At 35.6% G+C, this 24,329-nt stretch overlaps 2 protein-coding genes across 6 annotated transcripts in view; both read left to right on the top strand.

Moving 5' to 3' along the window:
- Positions 1-1,186: 1,186 nt before the first annotated feature.
- LOC103499598 (uncharacterized) lies at positions 1,187-13,368 on the top strand. Its single transcript, XM_008462624.3, has 7 exons — positions 1,187-1,298; positions 1,388-1,568; positions 3,767-3,820; positions 4,907-4,980; positions 6,925-7,042; positions 7,242-7,300; positions 13,001-13,368. Exons 2-7 carry the CDS (start codon positions 1,413-1,415, stop codon positions 13,077-13,079), a joined length of 540 nt encoding a protein of 179 aa, XP_008460846.1. The 5' UTR covers positions 1,187-1,298; positions 1,388-1,412; the 3' UTR covers positions 13,080-13,368.
- A 723-nt stretch (positions 13,369-14,091) lies between these two features.
- The window catches only part of LOC103499596 (uncharacterized), a 29,140-nt gene continuing 18,902 nt past the window's right edge, over positions 14,092-24,329 (top strand). The window contains exons 1-4 of one of the 5 annotated variants that reach the window (XM_008462619.3): positions 14,092-14,366; positions 14,489-15,921; positions 19,201-19,208; positions 22,387-22,562. In XM_008462619.3, coding sequence (XP_008460841.2) covers positions 14,573-15,921; positions 19,201-19,208; positions 22,387-22,562 — 1,533 coding nt within the window. In that variant the 5' untranslated portion in view covers positions 14,092-14,366; positions 14,489-14,572. Of the gene's footprint in view, positions 14,372-14,485; positions 15,922-19,200; positions 19,209-22,386; positions 22,563-24,329 lie in introns of all 5 variants that reach the window. The other 4 variants (XM_008462621.3, XM_008462618.3, XM_008462620.3 and 1 more) reach the window with 4 other exon arrangements.

Here is a 24,329-nt window from a genome sequence, read left to right as displayed (position 1 = left end):
TGGTTGTCCAAGTTCGCTCGCTATAGGCGATCATCAAAACATATCATTGGAGTGAGGTGATAGTAATTGTTGATGGTGGTCATCTACGAGAGATGACAATTGGAGTGAAATCGCTAGAGATGATTGTCAAAGTATGTCGCCCATGTTGGCCTGCGAGTGGAGTTTGTGAAATTTTTTATGGATGGAGGAAAATAGGGGAATATTGAGTTCCACGACCAATGCACAAACTTCAATAGTGAACATTGTTGAAGTCAGTATAATTGAATTGTTTAATACCAACATTGTGACATCAATGACTTAAATACTGGGTTGAAGATCAAACCTATCTGAATCCGACCTCTCAAACTCCCTTTAAACTCATTGATTGCGTACATGTATTTGTCCAGATAAGTAGGTATAACCATTAGTAAGCTATTGTTTTAACAAACATTTGGCCCAATTTACGTTTCATCTGTTTGTACTTTTTTTAATATATAAATGCATGAATATTGTTAGTAAAAGTTTTACATGGCTGTGGAATTTCCAAAATAGTTTTCTTTTAGAAAACAACACAAGTAAAAAAAAGAGTGTATCTATGTAATTGAAATTGTCATCACCGTAAATAAAAGTAAAAACTAACGAGAAGTTTTGAAGAATAAAACAAGCATTACACACGTACGGATTTCGTAATAAATAAACTAGAGCATATTTGATAAGTTTCAAAATGTTGTTGATAATCCTTGGTTATTTTAACAAAGAGTCGTTTTTTACAACTTAAATTAAAGATAGTTTATGAAATGAATACGCAGAGAAAAAGAATGTCACAAATAGTGTAGAGTAAACTATCGACATGAGTTTAACTCAACTAACACTAACACTTGCATATATTCTTTCCACTCTTTACATATGACTTTTCTATTAACTGTAAATATTTTGTTAACGTTATATTTTTTGCGACTTATTTTTAAAATATATATTTTTTTATAAATATAATAAATACTCATAAAACTAGTCATTTTTACGTTTTTTAATTAAACGATAGAATTAAACGATGGATAGTGTAATAAAATGTAAACGATTAATCTAATTAATTAAAAATCGATACGGTTTAAATATAACCGTCGCTTTGTTATATTTTTTAAAAGATTTTATTTAATTTGACTATACTAAACTAAATAGCTTATTTCTTTGTAGTATAATAACCGTGATGATACACATCAAATTTCTAACGATAGTCGGACATATAGTAACGGAGGCACACCTCAAAATCTGTGTACGACTGCGGTGGACCCTGACGACGACGGGTTAACGGGTTGCTGGTGACAAGTTTTTGCTTCAATCAGCTCAAGTATCCATTTCGTACCTTCATTTGCCTTAGATCTCTCTCAATTTCCCATCTTCTTCCCAGAATTTGAAGTGACGGCGGCCTTGTCATGGAGAAGATGAATCAGGCGTTTGAGAAAATGAAAATGTTAGTAGGAGTTGAGGTGGACGACGAACGTCAAGCTTCTACTGCTACCATTGATGACGGCAGCTCTTCATGGTTTATGGACGATTTCAATCGCAATTGCACGCTCTCTACAAAACAGGTTATTTTTCTTCCCCCCTGCGAATTTTGATTCTCCCGTTGCTGAATTTACTGCAGGAAAGTAACATTTTGATCTCTGTATTTGTCATTCTTTGTTTTATATGTATACCCCGTATCGCAACTTCGAATTATATTTGGCATTTTACTGATTATGATTTCTGAAAGATGGGCTAACACAACGAATTAGGATTATACTTTGAGAAGGAAAATGTTTTGAAGGATCAATATCATCATTATGTATTTATTTTTGAAAAGGAAACTGACTCTTTTTATTGAAGGGGTGAAGAGAAGCTAAGGTTCAAAATACAAGACACCAAAATGAAATACAATGATAACAAAGTAGAACATAAAGTAACGAAGTTCAACAAGCAAATACAAAAAGCAACATAAACATTAAGTAGGAAAAATTTTGGCTTTCCAATTTAAGCACAGATCTTGGATGGAAATATCCACAAAAGACTTAGAAAGAGTGCACCGGATGGAAGATTAATCTGAACGATGACAAAATGGTCCATCCAAGAAAGAGATTCATTTATCATGAAAGACCCTCTAATTCTTTCAAACCAAATTTCAACAAACAAAGCTTTAACCACAATAGATCAAATCATCTAAGGGACTTCAAAGTTGGACCAGCCAAAATCTAAACCACATTTGCTTTGAACCCTTAATACCCAACAAATTTGAAGGAGAACAAATGCCACCAGCATAGTCCTAAAAAACAGCATCCAAACAAAAGGTGCTGCAAGTCTTTAAGGTCTGCCATACGCCCATACACAGGGGACATATAGAGGTAAACAAGCTTTGAGAAGGGAGCTTCCTTTAAATAATTGAAGAGCAATTCAATGAACCAAAAATCATTATCCATCTGAGAAAGGTTCTTTGACTTCCATAATGCTTTATAAATCAACTTATCCAAAGGATATGAGGTAGTATAGTGCTCAGAAAGAGACTTTTAAGCCTTATTTTTTGTAATATGTTGGTTATTTTTGGCATTGTCTAACGATTCTTACATTTGTTTCTTGTACTTTGAGCATTAGCCTTTTTTCTTCAATTTTTTATAATTTCATTGAAGTGGTTTGTTTCCTTTTCAAAAAGAAAAAACCCTAGAAGCTTCCAAGGACCAGATATGCCGATCTGAACTCTAAACCACCCTTGTAGTCAAAATCAGGCTTAAAAGATTCTGATATGTGGATCTGAACTCTCAACTTACTTACATAATGTTGCTCTTCGTCTTCCTCCTTGAGATAAATTGAATCTCTTCAACTTATCCAACATCGTTTGAAGCTTATCAATAATCAGCTTTCAAAAAGAGACTTTCTTAGTATAACCACCTTGTGGAAGACCAAGATACATGAAAGAAAAGTGCTCAACTTTACATTACAATTTAGACGTATTGCAGTAGACAACAACCTTTCTTCTTCCACATTCACTCCGCACAAAGCAAAATTTTCCCACTCTACCTTCTGACCTGAGCACCATTCAAATATCTCAATAGTTTTTTTCAAGTTATCCAACATACCATCATCATACTTCCAAAAAATGAGAGTATCGTCAGGAAATTGAAGAATTGATTCATGAATTTTCTCTTTGCCTACTATGAAGCCTTCAAATATCCTTTTCTCATGTATTCTAGCAATAAGCATGCTCAACACGTCACTTTTGGTCTTCCCTTAATAAAAATTGAATATCTTTGGTTCCTAACACCATCATCCATGAGGTCCATCTTGTATCAAAGTTCTTACGAATCCAAATCTTCTCAAGAAAAATCCAATCAACTTTGTGAAAAGCTAAATCAAGTTTAAGGATCCATAAGAATCCATCTAGTAAAACAGACCTGAATTTTTCTTGTACTTTTCTGTTTGGTTTAGTTTGTGGAGTCACGAGTTAAGTATTTTTCTTTTGTCACACAGTTCTTTGTGGATCTAAGAAAGTTGAACTTCTATACACAATTGTCCTTTGGAAAATTCCACATTTGATCAGAAAACCTTTTTTTGTATTAGCTGTTTGTGCGAGGGCTGATGGCTGGATGTGAGGAAAAAACTTTGGACCAATTGATCCACAATCTGATTTTCTCAGCATATGCCAAATCGTCCCCTTTCCAATTTATCTTTCTGTATTCAAAGTTGAGTTTCTAATATTGTTCACCTATTGGAGACTATATCCTACTAATCCATCCCTCTCCCTTTCTCAATTTTACAGCGATTTTATGGTTTTGCCATATGCTTTGTTGCTGGTGTAACGTGTACATTGATGGTAAGTATCCTTGAAATGAATGTTGATATAACCTTTCTGTTTATCAAGTCTTTTCCAATTTCAAACTTTTCATTGATGCATACTGACTCACAAGTGCAATGTTGACCTTGCAATAAAAGGTGGTCTTTTCAATCGAATGCAACTATTAGTGTAAGTCGGAGATGGTATCATCTACCTCTGTTAATATGTTGCTATTTGCTAATTTGTTTGATCATTTCAGTAGAAGTGCATGTAGCACATAATCACAAATGGAGGTTGTGTATTTATAGAACTCACTGATCTATGTCTCCTACCTTATAAAAGTTTTGAAGATTGGTTATATGAAGAAGTGTGAGCCCAGGAGCTACTAAAAGTTCCTCAGTTGGCTTAATTCAAAAGGGAAGAAATATTAAAAAGGATTTTTGATAGAGAACTTCATATAGTGGTTAAGAAAAACATTTATGGGTTTCATCCACACTTGGAGGACTCTTCAAAGTCATGACTGCTTTTTTCATACATAGCATCCCATTTTTGTCTCACTATAAGCAAAATGCTCTCTCCTCTTTCCTCTCTCTTCTACACCCCCACTGTTGACAAGATTTTTCTCTGAATGACCCCCTTACTGTTGACAAGATTTTTCAAACTTTCTTTTTTTTTAATAAATTATTATTATTTAAATGGAAACAACACTTTTCATTGATGAAATGAAAATGGCATATTGCTCAAATTACAATGAGACAAAAAAGGCCTAAAAACGGATTTTCAAACTCAGTCCACACAGTTATAAATTGCCTTGTATTTTTATGCTCATACAATACAAACTCAATCCCCTTTCGAAGTTTGTTTTCTTTGAACATTTGACGTATCTTTCATTATAAAGTTGTTTCTAGTTTATTTGTGTTTTTTTTAAATACTCTTACAGATGTAGAAGCTAGGAGTTCTATTCTTCGTCTAGTTTTCAGGTTCAAGGAAAAATTTCTTTAAGTTGATATATTCAAAACTATCTTCTTTGAGTTCTAAAGTTTGATATTTTCAACACTTGCTCTGGACAGAATTGATAATCTTCTTATAAGCACTGATTTGCATCTTGTTTGTCTTATGCAACAGTCTATGCTTGTTTTCTTCAATCCAATCAAATTTGGAATAGCTTTCACATTGGGCAACATGCTATCGCTCGGAAGGTTTGTGTTTATATGTTGCTCTACATTCTCATTAATGCTTATTGATAGGCCTCTTTTTTTTTTCTTTTTTTTTTTAAGCTTTACTTAGGTTATTGCAGGTATCCTATCTTCGGTTTCAGTTACTAGTCTTTGCTCTTGGTTGGAAGTTATTTCTAATCTTAAAAATTGTTGTCTAAAATTGCAGTCAGCTAAATATCAGTTAAATCCTATTCGTCTGGTTGATATGCTTAACTTTTTTAGAAATAGAAACATTTTATTGATAGAATGAAATAATGGGCAGAGCCCAATACACCCAAAGGTGCTTACATGAAAGAACGCTAGTGAGCAACAAAATAAGAAAGACTTAAAAGCTTAAAAGGGTGCTTATATTTGCACAAGAACAAAGCAATAGAGATAACCACATCACGAAAAGTTCAAAACTGGAGTGATCGTCCCGAAACACTTATTCAAGTCTCTTGAAACACTTATTCAGAACTAGTACTCTCCCAAGAATCAAAGAATAAGTTGGGCTCAAGAACTATTTTCCAACCGGTTGAACAATTATTGATTTTTATCAGTTTTGTGGTTTTATCTTAGTGAAGATTCAGAAAGGCTGTTTGTGGTTCCTAGGTGTTCACTCTTTACTCATCTCGAAGCTTTTGTCTGCGAGTTGTCAGCTTACTTCGGGTTCCTTTTGACATCTATTTTAATCACTTTGTATCTAATTTACTTTCCAGATTTCATTTGTGGTTCCAGTTTAGAGGATTTTGATTAGCTCGTTGTTACAGAGTTTGATTTAGTTATTGTTTGTATCTGTTTTAGCCCTTTTGCTCTCTGTATAGTTCTCTTATACTTTGAGTATTGGTCTCTCTTTTTATTATTATTAATAAAGAGTTTTGTCTCCGTTTCTAAAAAACAAGAAAATGAAAAACAGTGGGTAAGATTGGCCATGTAGGAGACAGAGAGAGAGAGAGATTGCAGAGATTTTTTATTTTTACTTTTATTATTTTTTAAAATTTAATTATTATTAATAAAATTAATTGATTAATTAATTTATTTTTATGTCACCTCAACATTAAAAATAATTAAAAAAATTCCATCTCAACGGTATGAAATGTTTAGATAACTTGAGGGATCAAAACTGATGGACTAAAAGGGGGTTCATTTGGAAAAATTAGAGATCACATGAACCTACCATCGAAAACTATGGGCCAAAAGGTAATTTTCAAAAAAAAAAAAAAAGAAACTAATGGCAAAGGAGCGAAAGGTCTATGGGACCCTGTCCAAGATGGTTTATGAAACTTTTAACAATAGGAAATTTTAATTAATTGAATTTGGTTGATACATAGATGGTTTATTTAGAAGATTTAATCTGACTAACTCACGACAAAAGGCTGAAGGAGAAATTACAACTTGTAACAGACTACTCTTAGTATCTACAAACAAATGACCAGCCAGGACATTAGTTTGGAACTTAAAGTATGAAATATATCAAAAGTAAGAGATTTAGTGAACATATCAGCAAGTTGTTGAGAAATATGAAAATATTGAAGAAGCACATCTTTACAAACAGCTTTCTCCACAAAAAATGAAAATCCATCTCAATGTGCTTCCATAAAGTTTATTGATGTAAGAATGACGAGGTTATTGGGTAATATTCTAAGTTAATTCTCTTTTTACCCCACTTGTAATAAATTTTTATAAATAGGGGGTTGGATGAAACAATTATTACCACTTCAATAAAGGTACATATGATTGGTTCTTGGAAGATTATTCTTTGAGAACAATTAGGCTACATCATTTATGCTTACTTCAGTACACCCACCTAAACCCAATCCTTGTTTTTCGACTTGGTAAGGGTTAGAAGCATTGTGTTCCCTTTGCATCCTGCCAAACTCCAACCTTGGATGCTTTGGCAAAGTGTTTTTTTTCCTCTCTCTCTAAGTTTGATATTTTCTGTGGCAGCACAGCATTTCTCGTAGGCCCCAAAAGGCAAGTGACTATGATGCTTGATCCTGTTCGGATTTATGCGACGGCCATATACCTTGCTAGCATGATATTTGCTCTTTTTTGTGCTCTCTATGTAAGTAGTGTTCTGGTTCCCTTGAAATATTGCAGTAATAACCCATGGCCCATGTATAGAAAATCGTTGTCTTTAATGAGTGGAGTCATTGTTTTGCATTTTTCGGTTTTTCTGTTTTCAACTTTTTAATTTTAAATTTATGAGAATGAGGCAAGTCATTGCTAATGTCTCATCCTCCTTTGATATAATTACAATGCAGGTCCACAACAAGCTGTTGACACTTCTTGCACTCATCTTGGAATTTGGTGCCCTAATTTGGTTAGTTTCTGTATCTTACTTTTTTATCTCTCATTTTAACACATCAATTTCTCTGAAAAAATTGGTGCAAATGTTCTTACGCTCACTTTAGAATTTGGTGTCCTAATTTGGTTAGTTTCTGTTATCTTACTTTTTTATCTCTCATTTTAACACATCAATTTCTCTGAAAAAATTGGAGCAATTGTTCTGAGGCTCATGTTAGAATTTGGTGCCCTAATTTGGTTAGTTTCTGTTATCTTACTTTTTTTATCTCTCATTTTATCAATTTCTCTGAAAAATTGGAGCAAATGTTGTGTGCATGTAGAACGTGCCTATGTAATAAATTTATTCAACTAAAACTGATTGTCGCATTCTTTTGTCCTCCTTGTTGACGTTGTTCTTTTCATCTTGTTGAGTTGCGTCCCTGTTATCTTTTCTTTTGTTTTTTTAATTTATATATATTTTTTTGTTGAAAAGGAAACCGACCTCTTTATTAATAATATTAAAGCTCAAAATACAAAAGGTTTATACAAAAAGTGAAAATAAAAAGACCAAAGGATCAGTGGGTGCATCTGGACATCTCAACTAGGTTGGCACTCCCTTAGCGCCCTCCTCACATCCAACAAGAATTACAGCTCAAGATACAAAATACAAAATTAGCAAGTCCAATGTGGAATAATTGAAAAGAAACTTGGTACATGATAGGTGATATAAAACTATGAAACAAGAATTAGAAGACTTTCAACAAATACAGCAAACAGGCCCGAGGCATGAAGATGGTGGTTTCTAATGATCTGGAAAATGAAGACACCAATTAAGGCTGAACTCTTGATGGAGAAAGCTTTGAAATATTTGCAGAAAGCACGCCAAGCTGCAGCGTTTTGATTGGCTATCTCAAAACGGTCTAACCAACTCATCTTTTTATCGTGAAAGATTATTTGGTTTTGCTCAAACCAAATTTCTGCAAACAAAGTCTGATAGATTTGCCATGGGCCCAACAAAACTTGCTATACATTTAAGCTAAAGGAATCTCCAAAAACCCACGCAACTTCGAAATTGAGAAGAGTTTCCACCAACAGTTAGTAGAATAGGAACAGGTAAATAACAAGTGCTGCAAATCTTCTCCTTCTTGCTTGCACAGCAAGCAAATTGAGGGTGAAAGGCAGTTGTTTGGTAACCTCCTTTGCATGATTGGAGAGCATTTTAGGAGTCCAAAAATCATAACTCATATAAGAATGTTTACTCTCCTCGGGCATTTAGATTCCATAAAGCATTGTAAGGAGCTTCCGCTTATGTTTGCAATGTTCCAAGCTTCTTCGATAGGTCTATTGTACTCCGCAAATGATAGCTAGCTATTGCAAAATCTAAATGATGAAAAGCCGTAGGTAATTACCCCTGCTTCCAACAAGGGAAAATGGTCTGATATTGTGCAAGCCTTTCTAATGACTAGTGTTGTCAAAAATTTCATCCCACTCTTTATGATGTATACCAAATGAGAATTTTATTAATGATCTAAAAGTTGTGAATACAAGAAGACAAGTACTTTATTTATAGCGAAAGCAAACTAATCCTGATCCTAATTAATAAAATAAACTAATCATAATCCTAATAAACCAAATAAACTAATCCTAATCCTAATAAATTAAGGATTTGACCATAATATCCTATTCCTACTACGCCATTCTATCCCTAAAAAAAACTTGCACTCGAGTTTTAAAACGAAAATGAAGGTAAAAATAAGATAGTAAGCCACTTGAACAGAAACAACTTTGCAAACTGAATAAATTGAGCCAAGTTTTTTCTTTTGAAATGATTTTTTTTCCAGCAAAATCACCTTGAATTAATCCAAGAATGATGTTATTTCAAAAGATCCATTGCCATCATAACCAAGTCTCGCATTGCTTCATCATCTTCTCCTTCTTTCTTCATCGGGCCTGTCAATTCAACCATTTCAGACTTGTCGGCGATTTTGCCAGAATACCTGCATGAACAGGCTTTCAAGTTTATGTTCTAAGAGCCGTAATAGTTTCTGTTCAATTCCAAACATGGCATTTCCTATGTTGCTTTGCAATCAACTTGAATTAGGCTTTCAAGTTTATTCAAATAAGTTTGCTTGCGAGTATTCTCTTCTTCTACTTCTCCAACGACTTTGATTTTGACATCGCTTATGCTGTGGAGAGATTCGTGGGTCAGGTCACTTTTCTCCATTTTCGACATCGATTTCCTTTCCGATTTAAGTCTTCACAATCTCCAATATGAAAGTAATTTTTGTCGATTTTGTTCCTGCAGGTTATTTCTTCTTTAATCGGCATATCATTTTCTTCAGCTTGAATCCCAATCTGCTTGTCTTCACCTATGATTTTCGCTTCAGTGTCAAGAATCTTGATCGTGTTGTCTTCTTTTTTTGAAATTTTGTGTCGGCTCTCCGGTATTTGTTCATCGTGTGCTTCCTCGCAGTGAATTTCTTGAATTACATATTTTTTAAGTTCTTGCAAATGTTTTGAAAACGACCCCGCGTTTTGAGCTATCCTTCCAACAAACGTTGGTCTTTCTTGACTTCCTTCTTCATTTCTTCGATAACATCACGAGTGATGTACAAATAGGGTGTTCTTGAATAAGCTACTTTATCATAATTGTTGTAGGACCGATTCTTGAATTTTCTTGCATATTTCTCGGTCTTTCTTGGTTATTCTCCATAACAAAAATAATAGTTTATGTCCCAAGCTGTAGTAGTTCTTCAATAAAATTCTATCTCGCAAAATCTTGATAAATCTTTGTTTTTTTAAGGGTTCCCCCTTTTAGGTGTGTATAGTTCGACAACGAGCACAACTCACAAAGCTTCCTCTTGTGATTGTCGTCATGAAGAGTTTCTCGGTCTTCCACCAATTGCAGTCATTGTTGGCTCAGAGAGTTGCTCTGATACCAAAATTGATGTATACCAAATGAAAATTTTATTAATGTTCAAAAGTTGTGAATACAAGACGACAAGTACCTTATTTATAGCGAAAGCAAACTAATCCTAATTCTAATTAATAAAAGAAACTAATTCTAATCCTAATAAACCATAGAAACTAATCCTAATTAAGGATTTGACCATAATACTATATTTCTACTGCATCATTACTACTACTTCAGTTTATTTATGAAGAAGCAATCTAGCAGTGATCTAGAGATTTTGCTTCCTTATCTAGACAAAATGTATCTGCCATTTTGGAGAGGAATTTCCAAAATATTGATTGAATCAATGAAACAGTTGAAGTGTCTCTTGCCTCATGTATTTCTTCTGAAAGGAAAACGTTCATGTGCCCACCGCCTGATATTAGAATCACCACTAATACACCATGCCTTTGTGCAGTAGTTTGAAAGAGAAAGCAATTCTGGCTATACAAGTCCTCTTTCTTTGTGATCATTTGGACCATATACATTAGTAATCCAACAAGATTTCTTGCAAACTGTGATGTGATTGATTGAGAGGGAGTATCCACCTTTAAGAGTTTCAATAACTTTTAACTTGCTCATATCCCACAAAGTCAAGATCCCTCCGGAATGTCCAAAAGGTTCAAACAACTCCCACCCGTTGTCCTTGGAGCTCCAAAGAGATTTAATAAAAACGATATCAAACTCCTCCTTCTTCGATTCCTGAATTAATACTATATCCAGATGAATCTTCTCGAGAAATCTTTTGAGAGCTATCCATTTAGATAAGTCCTTGAGACTTTGTAATTCACGACACAATCTTCATGAGAAAAGACAACTTTTGAACACCACAATGCAGAGTGGAAAGGATCAAGCCAAAATTTTATACCACAATCCTTGGCTATGGAATCCAAATGGTCTGGTATTTCTGAGGGCTTTAGAGGAGAGAAACAATGAGCATCCTGGAAATTACAGATTGCATCCAATTCCACTCAAAACAAATTTGTAGGTCCATGCCATTAATATCTTCATGCGGCAAAGTCTCATGATCAATTGGTAATCCTTCAGAATCTTCACTACTAGCACTGAATTGGGATTCAGTATCCAAATCCTTCTCTTTAATAAACGGTTGAGCCGACTGGAGCAGGGAGATCCTCTCAAAAAAGTTATCTTAGAATTAGAAACAGCGAAATTTGTATGCTTAAAGAGTTGAATTGACTGAGAGGGAGGCACTGACCTGTTGATGAAAGCTGGAAGTTGGGCACGACTGCAACAAGCTTCCAAAAGGTCCGGATTGCTTTCAGACGTGGAGGAGTTAATTTTATTCAAACCCCGAGTTTGAAATTTTGAGGTGCTGTTATAAGCAAGACCGAGGTTTTGAATCTTAACATGACTTTCCTTCAATAGGTTAGAGTACACTAAAACTGTCCAAGCATTGATGGGCAGAGTAACTTGTTGGCTGGGGTGCTTCTCTTCTTAATTCTATCCGAATTGCCTTGAGAAGTATTAGGGGCTGGAAAATTGGGGGGAAGGTAGACTATGAGGAAATCTGGGTGGGAACAAGGCTGGTGTTAAAACCTCCGACTCTTCTTGTTCCCCATTTGCATACCAAAAGGCAGGTGCTACTGCTTTTAGAGATTTAGTGGGGCCAATCGCCAAGTGGCAGTCATTTGAATAGTCTGGAGGTCATCTGATTGGGTAATGGATACCATACCGTTAGGAGAAGAGCCGTTCTTTGAAGAACTAATGTTTTGGCAGCCTTGATTCTCTCTCTTCGAGCTTTTCATTAAATTACCAGCCGAGCTTTTCATTAAATTACCAGCCGACAACAGCCCACAAAGACTTGTTTTTCTTCACGCCACTGGACACTTGAAAATGATTTATTTTTTAATTCTACAATAGACCTAGTCAATATCGCTTCTTCACCAACATGAGCGCAACTCAATGGACACAGTGCTCGCACTATCAACCTGGAGAACAGAGGTTTGATTCCTTCACCTGCACTTTAATTACAATAGGCAAAAGAGAGAAAAAAAACTTTTCTCCGTCCGCCACTCTTTTTTCTGTCTCTTCTTTTAAACCTTCTTCTTTGGCCTCTACTTCCTTTTGCTTTTGTTATTTTATTTTTTGATCTTCTTCTTCTGTTCTTTTCAAAAATCAAAACTTCAAGAAGACAACTAAGGAAATTAGCAAGAAGCTTAGAGACACGATCCTTAGAAAATAAAATAACAGACAAGAAAAAAAAGGGTTGCGCATTGCCAAGAAGGCAACTTTCAGGGTATGTTAATCTAGTTGAGATATTTGTTGCATCTTCTAATCTCTAGATTTCAAGTTTCTTATAATTATTATATATAATTGTATTTTGAGTATTAAACTCGTAATTTGAGTATTATACTCTTTTCATTTTATCAATGACAAAGCCTTGTTTCCGTTTAAAAACAAACATTCAAACGATATGTCTTGAGTCAATTTCTTGTGAACAATCCAATTTGTTGGTTCAAAGAACCAATAAAATGTGGTGGCTTGCCATTGCAATAGTTATGAATTTTCAGTTGGTATTCTTGTCAAAAATCAAAACTAAAATGCTGTTGCTACCTTTACTAAAAGCCTACAATTCAAGGTCTGTTCGGTATGTCACGGAACTCTCCCACTTTCAAATATGATAGATAGAAGAGACAAATTTTCTTTTCATAGCCTTGCATGCTTGATTTTACATCAAAGATAAGAGATAAAAGGATTGATAGCATAATGTGTTCTAAGAATGACGCTTTACTGATCCGCGTTTTCCTCTCTTTTCTTTGACAGGTATAGCTTGAGCTACATACCTTTTGCAAGGTCGATGGTTTCAAAGGTTATGGTAGCTTGTTTGGATACAGAGTTTTAGGGGAAGATTCTGAAATCAGCAGACGAATCATCCTCAGATCTTGTGATGTGACGATATTGATACATGCACGATAAGAAGGCATTATTGGACTATGTTGTATTATGTTTTTTTTAGCCCTTGTTTATGTCTACATAGGCATCGTTTGTACTCTCTCGCTTAGACCAATATTGGTGACATAATCTCTCTTGAATTATTGTAACTTTCATTTTTCTTAGACAAAAGTTTGGAGTTTGACCAAAAAAGAAAAAAAAAAAAACAAATAAAATTTAGTCCATATTTAGCCTTTTTTAATCTTTTTCAATGTACAGATGGTATTAAATTTTTGTTGGCGACATTTTTACATTTTCATTTCCGGTTATGAAATACAATTTAACAACAAAATATTGGGACTATAATATAAATAAAACACCTTAAATTTATTCTAATGATTGTAAAATGTTGACCTAGAGCCCTTTTCATAGGGTTTCTGGGTATTAAGATTATCTTCTTGACTTATTAGGTTGGGCTTCTGTTTGGTATTTGTTAGGGTGACATCTCTTATTTTAACCATATTTCAAACTTAAGACGGTAGGGCAGCCCATGCACAAGGCTTGTCACATTAGGTGTTTCGCGAGGCTCAATATGGTGGCTTGGGCTTGGTCCTTAAGTTGACACTTTCAACCCAAATTATCATGTCTTATTTCTTTAGTCTGCCCTATCAATCATGCATTTTGGTCTAAAATCACTCCCAACAAAATGATTTTTTAAAAGAGGTATTTTTAAATATAGCAAGTATCGAATTTTTAAAAGAGGTATTTTTAAACATATTTTCAATTTTTGACCGTTCACAAGAATATTTCTTTTTAAAACTGGACTTATTTTTGAAAAATAGCGATAGAAAAAGTAGATAACAACAAAATAAATTTAAGGGTATATTAAAAAGAATTAAATAACTTTTTCTCGAAAAAGAAAAAAAAAAGGAAGAGAAATTATAGTTAATATTACGGTGGACCCAGGAGTGTGTCACATAGGCAACTCAATGGGTAATTAGAAGGCATCGACGACGTCTCACATCTTAAGCCGCAGCGGCTGTGAGTGTCGCCGTTTGTTCATCATTCTCCCTCCTTTCTCTTTCTCCTCATTCCCTGTGTTTCCCAGTGAAACTCTCTCATCCATTTTTCTGCATCAAAGCCTAAACTAACTCGCCCGCCATGATGTATCGCTTAATGCTTACACGACCCAAATATTCATTAGGGATTTAATTTTGCCTCTTCCTGCCACTGCCACTCGGAGTTGGAGGAGTCCCAGGTGAGGTGAACTTCTTTTCTTTCCTTTTCCTAATCTATCTCTGCTTCTTCTTTGCGTTTGCGATGATGGAATCTGTGCTGGATTTTGAAAGCTTTGATCTTTATTCTTTCCAATTCCAGCAGGTTTATTTGGACCACTGGGGGTTGAATTTGCTGCTGCTTCTCGGATTAAATCTGCTGAACGCCATCACTCACTGACTCTTTGACATGAGTGGCGCCCCGAAGAGGCCCCATGATGATGGGGGTCACTCTTCATCTTCCAAATATCCCCACGATGATTCCAGTCCCTATCGCAAGATTTCTTCCTCACTTCCAATGCAGTATCGTCCCTCTTTTGAGATGGGTCAGGACACCCCAATGTCCAAGATACCCCGCACTGAATCCCGTGATGGAGATAGAAGATCCCCCCTGCACTCCATTTTTCGAATGCCCTCCTCTTCCAATGATCCTCATGTAGATCATTCTGTAGCTCCCGAAAGCCGGCCGGAGCTGCGGGACTCCAAGGACGGTGGGGACAACAGATTTGAGAATCGAGAGTCAAGAGTGGAGCGTGAGCTTTTTGGTGATGAAAGGAGGGATTCTCAAGCTGTGAAGTTGGAGAAGGAGATGAGATACGAAGGCAGAATGGATGATATTAAGGAAATGAAATATGATAGAGATAGTTATAGTGATTACAAGGGTGAATTAAAGTCAGAAAAAGAGATGTATGGATCAGCAACCAGTCACATGAACTGGAAGGAATCAAAAGATTACCATAGAGGGAAGAGGTATCCTGAAACTTCAGTTGCAAGCTTGGAACCCTGGCATGTTTCACGCACCAATTCACAGAATGCAGCTGAGGCTGTAAAAGATGCCCTGACTACTGACGAGAAAGATTATGTCGAAACAAGGGAGGCTGTTGGAGAGAACAAAATAGATTCAAAAGGTGAGGATAAATTTAAAGAGAAGGACAGGAAAAGGAAAGATACAAAGCAGCGGGATTGGGGTGATAAAGATAAGGAAAGAAATGATCATAGGAACAGTACTCAAGCAACAAACACTAATGTTGAGCCCAAAGACTTGTCAAAGGAAGAGAGAGATGCAGAAAGGTGGGAGAGGGACCGGAAAGATACCTCCAAAGACAAGGAAAGGTCTCGCGAAAGGGACAAAGACCATGCTGCTAAGAGGGAATCATGGAATGGGATGGATAAGGAGACTGCACATCTTGAAAAGGAGTCAGGTGAAGTGTCTGCGAGAGTGTTAGAGCAGGACAATCCAATATCAGATCAGAAAAAGCAAAAGGAATTTGATAGCTGGAAAAATGCTGATAGAGAGGGTAGAGACAGGAAGAAAGAGAGGGATGCAGACATTGAAGGAGATCGACCAGAAAAACGTAGTAGATGTCTCGAAAAAGAGTCAGATGAGGGATGTGCAGATGTTGAAGGGACTTTAGACAGGGATAGAGAAGTTTATAATTATGGTGTTCAACACCGAAGAAGGATGCAACGTTCAAGGGGAAGCCCTCAAGTAGCAAATAGAGAACCTCGCTTCAGATCTCGTGCTCAAGATAACGAAGGGTACACCATATGATTTTCTTACAACTTTAATTTTCCCTTGCTGCCTAGATTATTATTTTCGCTAGCATTCCTTATTGCTGGTACATTCCCCCCCCCCCCCCCCCCCCCCCCCCCCCCCCCCCAATGGTACTACACGTTTTCTGCATCAAATGGTTCTAGGGAGGGAAAACATTGTCTTCTCTTCTCTTTGGCACTATTTTTGGTGTATTGACCTGAATGTTGGTGAAAGGGGATGAGTTTAAACTATTGGGACTTAAGTTTACCATACTCATTTTCATTTAGAAGATTATGCCATTATTATAATTATTATTACAACAACAACAACAATAATAGTAGTAGTAGTAGTAGTAATAGTAATAATAATAATAATTATTTTTATGGTTTTAGCTGTAGGCCATGCAAAGTTTTTCGAGAAAAGGAAACAAATACCATAAAAAACTTTGGCATGGCATACTAATAAGTCTACCAACCTTTGGGTCCCAGTCCTTTCAAGTTTGGGAGCATGTGGTTTGGTCGTCCCTCTTTTGAGGCCAATACTTCTTTACGGTGGAATACTAAGGTCTCAGGAATTTGGAACTCTATTGACTATCGCTTTATTGGTTAGTTGAGATGGCTAAAAGGAACCTTAAAATCTTGGAATAAAGAGGTATTTGGAGACACTAAGTTAAGAAACTAGAGTCCTTAAACAAGATTGACGAGATTGACTTTAAGTAGCTGGATAGCCCTTTGGAGGTTGGTGTGAAAGAGGAGAAATACTTACTCAAGGGCGTGTTTGTTGGGTTGATTAGTAAAAGTCTATCAGTTGGAGAAAAAAGGCTCAAGTGAAGTGGGCAAAGGTAGGGGATTGTAGTAAAGTTTTTATCCTGGCTTGTAACGAAGGAATGAGAGTAACATTGCCCCCTTAATTGGGAATAATGGGGAGTTTAGTCGAAAGTGGTGGAGGAGGAGGTTCTATCTTTATTTTTTTCTAATCTTTATGACCCTCAAACCCTTCGTTCAGTGCACTGATTGGAGTCCATCTCTAAGAGGGAAGGGAAGGAGCTGGTGGCCCCATTTTCATTTGAGGAAATTAAAGGTGCTGTTTTCTGAAGTAATTAGGAGTAAGTTTCTAGGTCTAGACGACTTCTCTATGGCTTTTTTTCCAAGACGATTGGGATCTTGTGAAGAATGAGTTGGAAGAAGTGTTTAAAGAGTTCTTTGAGAGGGGCATTTTAAATAAGTCTGTTTAGGCGATTGTTTGCCTTATTCTTAAGGAGAATGCCAATAGGATCAAGGAGTTTAGACCCTTAGCCTCATCACTAGCGTCTATGAGAACTTGGTTAAGATTTTGCAATCTTAGGGGAGTGCTCTCTTCAACAATTTCTGAATCCTAAGGTGTGTCTAAAGCAGGAGACAAATTCTCTATGAACAAGGAGGTCCCCTTCTTTCTTTCTAATCTCTGTGACCCCGTGGTACACTCCAAATCCTATGTTCAAATTAATGATTGGAGCCCCATCTTTGAGAGGGAAGGGAGGGAGTTGGTGTCCTCATTTTCGCTTGAGGAAATTAAAGTTGCTGCTTTCGAGAGTGGTAGGAGTATGTTTCCAGGTCTAGGTGGCTTCTCTGTGGCTTTTTTCCAAGACAATTGATAGGGTTCAAATATGGTTCCTCCTCGTGGCCTCTCTCCCAACTGTTGCCTCTTATGCAATTCTAGTAATGAAACATCTAGCCACTTCTTCATACATCGTCACTTTGCAGAGAGGTTTTGAAAAGAGATCTTCTCTTCATTTGGATTGTCCACGATCTAAGGACATTGTCAGCACCCTCACTTATACTCTCACTGGTCATCCCTTTTCCAAACAAAAGGATATCATTTGGATGCATTTCATTCGTGCTTTCTTGTGGATTACATGGAAGGAGAGTAATAAGCGCCTTTTCATTGATAAGGGAAGCTCTTTTGATTGTCTTTTTTAACTCTTCACATTTCGTGGTATGCGTTGGTTCAAAAGTACATCTCTCTTTAAATCATATGTCCTCGCATCTATTCTGTCCAACTGGAGATCTCTATTGTAACTTTTTTGGCTTGGGTTCCGGCCCCTTTTGGTAAACTTCATACATCAATGATATTTGTGTTTATTAAGAAATGTCTTTGTAAAGGCTTAACATCAGCACTGGACAATTCTTTGACGATAAAAATCTAGTGGTATGTTAATTATGTGGGTTGAAAGTAAGGTTGAAGTTCTAGATGTTCTAAAAGTTGGCGTCTCCCTTTCTACAAAAATCTTTCCAGTTAAAGTTTTGGTGTAGATCAAAGTTGGTAATTTTTCTCAAAAGAATTCTCTGCTCATAATGGCTGAGAGAGTTGGTATTATGGATGATTTTCAAGTAGTTACTAAGGGTAGTTACAAGTGGTTACAAGGGAGGTTGTTACAAGTAGTTAGGCAGCTGGATAATTAATCAGTTACAACTGATTAGTTGGGCTTTTAACAATCTTTTAACTAAGCTTATCAACAGACTGATTAGTAGCTATCTTATTACATTATTTACATCAAGTTTACTTGTTGGATTTCAATTGTATATGGATCAAATCACTATATGTGAAGAAAGTTTTCTGTAATTAGCTTCATGCAGTGTTTGCTTATTGTGATGGTCCTTGGGGGCTTAGGTGCCGTTTCCTTGTTCGATGTCTGCTTATTGTGATGGTCCATGTCTATTCAGCATGTTTTTTTCCTCTAATGGTCCAGTATCCATTTTTTGAGAGGTCACTATTTGGCTCAGTTACTGTTTTTTTCGTAGACTGTTAGAAGATGAAGAGGTTTCTGATTTTAATTGGTTATTGGAAATGTTATTTTTGTGTTTAACTAGTGGTCTTTTTGCGGGGTTTTTGTTGCAAGATATTTGTCCGAATTGGGATGCTTTTATATATCCTTCCTAGTTTTATTTTGATAAATGGTGATATTTTGATGACTTATTTATTTGTTTCCTTTACTTTTATTTTTGTGTTTCTCTGTATCTTTGGAGGATTAGCCTCTTCTCATTAATTCAATGAAAAATTTTGTTTCTTGTCTAAAGAAAAAGAGTACATACATATGTACATACTGATGCAGCATAAATAAATAACTAAATTAAATTTTAATTCGGTAACTATAATCTGTGTTCTCCATATTACTGGTTATACTGCTCTGAAGAATGCTTTGAGACTTTTTTGCTCTACTATACATAACTTCATTCATAATAGTATTTCTTATATAATTGAAGAATGGGTGAATCACGTTATGATCCTCCTTCTGTATATTGCAGATTACAAGGTATGCTGTCTTACTATTCTGTTCTCTTGGGTGTAACATTCTTCTCAACTGTGACTGCTGCAACCACGCTGCCTTTTGCTGAGATACTTGCGAGATAAATTATTCTAGTTTGCACTCTCTCTCCATAGGCTCTCAAACTACTTGTCATTCTTATCATCTGTTAGACACAGAAGAATTCTTTTTAACTTGGACTTATTGCTCGTGCATTTTCTATTTAGGGCAGTTCTAAACAGCTCTTAGGGAATAATAAGACAAGGATGGAAAGTTTGAGATAAAAAATGGCAAAATTGACAAAATATTTTCGAAGTATAGCAAAATCTCAGATTCTATCGATGATATACATTAATGAACAATGATAAGCTTCTATCCGTTTCTATCTATGTTTACTAATGACATTGATAGACACTGATAGAAGTCTATCAATGTTTATCAATGATAAAATCTAAAATTTGCTATATTTTGTAAATATTTTGGTTTATTTTGCTATTTTTACTTGCACCTATCTTTTTCCCCTAAGAAAATTACAAACACATTTCTTTGATGTCTAATATTTGTAGAGGGGAGAAAGTTTAGAGTTAACGCTAGAAGGGAGGGTGTTTAAATAGGTCTGTTTTTTTTTTCTTTTTTTAGATAGAACGATCCTTTTCATTAATATAATGAAATGAGACTAATGTTTAAAGTACAAGAGAATTATACAAAGAGCTAGAATCTCTAAGAGACGAAGAATCCAGAATCCAAATACATGGACAAACAAAATGAGGCCCAAGAGCTTAACAAACTCCAAACAAGCAGAAAAACAAATTGACAAATTGACAAATTGACCAAAACAGTTGACAAATTGTAAATATTTTGGTTTATTTTGAAAAGCTTGAAGAAGATACATTTCAAGAGGACGAAACATAAGAGCTGAACTGTTTCGAATCCAACCAAAGAACATCTGATTTGTAAAGAATTCATAGACTTCACAAGTTGACGAATTGCTACCATGACTTCTGATGCACAATTGAGGTACCAATCTTGAGGGGAAAACTTCTAAGGCTTGGTTGGAGAGGCAAGTCATTTGACTGGGCATCTTGTTGAAAAACCCCTAATGCACGGCCTCTTCTAACCCTTCATTACTTACACTCGTGCAAAAAGTCCATGAAGCCTTCGGAGGAAGCAAAATTTGCTGGGAATGATCATTTGAACTCTAGACTGCAATCAGCTACAATCAATTTCAAATGATTTGGAATTCCAATGGCTGCCCTAATGGTGGGCAAACCAAACACTTGTCATCAACTTTCAATTCTTCATCATTTCCTAAGGGCTCCATTTCCAGCTGCTCCTCATTTCCTTCTGTCTTTTCAAAGTGTTCGTATTCTTTACACTCACGTTGAATGGAGAATCAAAAGTTGTCTTGCATTTCTTTCTGGTTGGAATGACGGGAGTATTGCTTGGAGTACCTCTCAGGGATTTCACCTTCGAACTAGGCATTGAGAAACTAGAATATTCAAAGTGTTGAAGAAGAGAGGATTGAGAATTTGACCTGTTAGCTTGAGCGGGAGCTATAATAACTCCAGCCTCGGGCTTTCATTTTAAAGATAGATCCACAAAGTAAACTAATCACTCTCATTGGCCTCACATATATTTATTGCTCTAGTCTATTCCCTCATGCTCTAGTCTATTCCCTCGTGTTTTTTCTTACACAATATAACAGAATTTCAGATTATATCAATGGTTAGACACAATACCATCGGTGTCTATCATTGAACTATTGTTTATCATTGATAGAATATGAATTTTTGTTATATTATTTTGTAAATATTTTTAGTATTTTGCCATTTAAAATAATTTCCCTTAAAAAATATTATTTCATGCCTTGTAATATTATTTTTGTAAATACATCTATGGTCCCTTCTAGCTGAATATTATTTTTAAATTGTTATGTCATGCTTTATAATATTATTTTTTAATCCACTGAATGTATTAGTTCTTCGTTAAGTTTTAAGTTTGTCATTTCTTATGATTTGTGGTTCTCTTTACTTTTCTCTTCTTCTTTTTCAAAAGAAAAAAAGAGTTAATGCAAATATGTCCATGATTGTTCTTTTGTACTTTAATTAACAGTTTGCTTCTAGTTAAAACTAAAAGTTATATATAATTTTTTCTCTTCTTTCTTTAATTTTTTTATGCACTTGCTTCAACTTTAAAGAACAATTGCACCTTGGTGCACATACACGTTGCAAAAAAACCTTTCTTTTTCTTCATTGATGTAATTGGATGAAACTAATGCTCAGAGTATAATTAATAATTACAAAGAGCAACAAGACCTAGGGATTAAGAGTTGCACTTGAACATCTTAACTTGGCAGATTCATGGCTTTGTTTCCGTGAAGAAAATCAGATTTATGGGGTTAATTATCTAAGGGAAGAAAAGCAGCTTTATGAAACCTATCTTGTCTTGATAATGTTATCTGTATGTATCGCTGATACTAGTTATTGAGAAGTAGAACTTTTTATTTGGGTTTGAGAGAAACTGGTGGATCTTTCACGTTAAGGAAAGACCAAGATCAGAAAATTTAACGCGGCAGCTTGGTGTTCTTTAAACAAGGAGTTTGTGAATTATTCCATTCAAGACATATGTCTCAATTGGGCTGTCTTCCTCTCCCAACCAATCCTTTAGCCTTTGTTTTGTTGCCGTCGCCTGCATCTCTCAGCCAGGGTTCCCTCGTCTTCGGCAGGCCTTCTTCGGAGCTTAGTTTTTTCATTTGGTTTTGTTTTCACAGTAGCTGTTTTGTTAGGCTCAGTTTTTTTGGTACTGGTTTTGGATCTGTTTTGTTTCTATTTTCTTTCCATTTTTTCCTGTCTCGGCCCTCTGTATTTAAGCTGGACACTGTTGATTATTATCTAGTACTTTGTCTCTCCGCTTCGTGTTTTAATTGGGATATGATGTTTTGGTGCTAAGGGGGTGTCAACCTAGTTGAGATGCCCGGATGCACCTTCGGATCCTGCCTACTTTTTTCTCTTTAGGCTTCTTTATTACACTAATTTTATATCTCTCTTGTACTTTGAGTTTCTATTATTAATGAAGAAGTTTGTCTCCGTTTTAAAAAAAAAGTTATTGAGAAGTAGAAATTTGAGATAAGCATGTTTTATTTACTAAATTTTATTATCCGTATTAAATGCCTTATTTTTTTTTTCAGGAAAACCTGAAGTCTCATCTGTGGTCTACAAAGTCGGTGAGTGCATGCAAGAACTAATAAAGTTGTGGAAGGAACATGAATTGTCACAGATAGATAAAAATGGTGAGAGCTCACAGAATATCCCCACTCTGGAAATTCGAATACCAGCTGAACATGTTATTGCTACAAATCGGCAGGTAAAAATGCATATCTCTTCATCATTTTATAATTATAGCAGTTAAAAGCATTCTACTACTTGTTCTAAAGTTTAAACTATCTATGGGCATTAAAAAGCTGACTTTCAAGCAGATCAACAGAGAAGAGCAACACATTGGTTGATTGGTTAGTTTTATGAGCAAGCAAAACTGACCATTTGGTTTTAGTTAGTTGGAAAACCAGCAATATGTAAGGATTTGCATAAACTGACTGATCATTTATTGTTTAGTTATTCTATTTTGGCCAGCTCAAGCTTGAGAGTGAGTGAGGTAAAGAGAGGGTGGTGGACGCTGGAGGTAGACAAATGCACAGTGTGCTAACTACGACATTGTTGAAAGAACTAAGTTTGGAGAATTCTTTCTCCATTCACCTTTTCGTTAGAAGGACTATTTGTTGTGGCTTGCTAGGATGTGCGCTATCATGTGGAATTTGTAGGTTGGAAGGAATAATAGTGTTTAGAGGGTCGGAAAATGATCTAGTGGTGTTTGACCCCTTACTTTTAAAGCGGCAACAATCCTCATGAGACTAAAGTTCAAAATACAAGAGTATTATTATTATTATTTTTTAAAAAGAAAATCAAAGTACTTAGGCTAAAACTAAAACAAAGACCATACTTGGGCAAAATAAATATGACAGGCTAAAACTAAAACTAAGACCATACTTGGGCAACATAAATATGATGGCAACCTAAAAATGAACCCAAGTAGGAAAATAACAAGCTAATCAAAGCCACTCAAAGACAATACATCAGTAGAAAGCTAAATACAAAGCAAAAATGCTCTCATAAAGAGCCCATTTGAATCTAAATTCTTACACACCCAATTCTTCAAGATGAAAGGAGAAAGAGAACATCAAGAAGATGCAACCAATTACTTCAAGACTAATTAAGCAATGCAATCCAATGCATAGAGGAACTTGAAGAAATTTTCCAACCCACAAATTCTACGACAATGCTTTGGCATCAATGGATCAGAGATGAAATAGGAACCAATAAACAACAAAATTTAATTGCCTGTTCCTTGAAGGTATCCCGAGTAGTCGAAGACCAAAACAAAAACCATTATTAAGCTAGCTATAAAAATTGGTGAGGCTTTACTCGGTCATCCAGACGAAGAAATTGTTTCACGATTCTTTTTGGGCTTTGGTTTTAAAGTACTTTTGTAAATAGATCACTCCCAAGTGTGGTCTTGGTCTACAAGCCTTGACTGAACAAAAAGAGGGCTTTATTGGCCAAATGTTCTGGAGGGACAATAATGCCCAACAAGCTACTTCCTTCAAGTTTTAGCTTGTTTGGAAAAGATGAGGGTGCTAAGAGGTGACAACCTTGTTGGTTTTGTACCTTCTAATCCTTGGTTTATATGCTCATTGTATAATCCTCTTGTACTCTGAGCTTCTGTCTCATTATTAATATATTAATTAAAAGGCTGCTCCTTTAAAAAAAAAACTATACTGAAGAAAGAAGTCAAGAAAAGGTAAGTATGCTCTCTCCTCTCTCCTTCTTTCGTTGTCTTTTCCATTGATCATCTACTCCTTTTCGATTATTTCAACGGTGTACTCTCTATTTTCGTTTAATCTCTTGCATCACTTTTAGACTTCTCTAGTGTTTTTTTTTCAGTCTATTTCCAGTACAATGGAAGTAGCAAGTTGTAAAATCCTTCAATTGCATTTTTGTGTCTGGTTGGAAAATGACTGCTTTCACGTGGAGGATGTGGAAGCTCAACAATCTCTAGTCGTCTCATAAGCCAATT

The sequence above is a fragment of the Cucumis melo genome, chromosome 11, assembly GCF_025177605.1.
Source record: "Cucumis melo cultivar AY chromosome 11, USDA_Cmelo_AY_1.0, whole genome shotgun sequence".
NCBI classification, from domain to species: domain Eukaryota; kingdom Viridiplantae; phylum Streptophyta; class Magnoliopsida; order Cucurbitales; family Cucurbitaceae; genus Cucumis; species Cucumis melo.
Note: the sequence above shows the minus strand (reverse complement) of the source record. Positions and strands in the feature narration are given on the sequence as shown.

Excerpts from the sequence above, each read along its gene's own strand:
- LOC103499598 (XM_008462624.3), top strand. The coding sequence starts at position 1,413 with ATGGAGAAGATGAATCAGGCGTTTGAGAAAATGAAAATGTTAGTAGGA. Across the intron at positions 3,821-4,906 it reads GTGTAACGTGTACATTGATG|TCTATGCTTGTTTTCTTCAA; the intron begins GTAAGTATCCTT and ends CTTATGCAACAG. Across the intron at positions 7,043-7,241 it reads CTCTTTTTTGTGCTCTCTAT|GTCCACAACAAGCTGTTGAC; the intron begins GTAAGTAGTGTT and ends ATTACAATGCAG.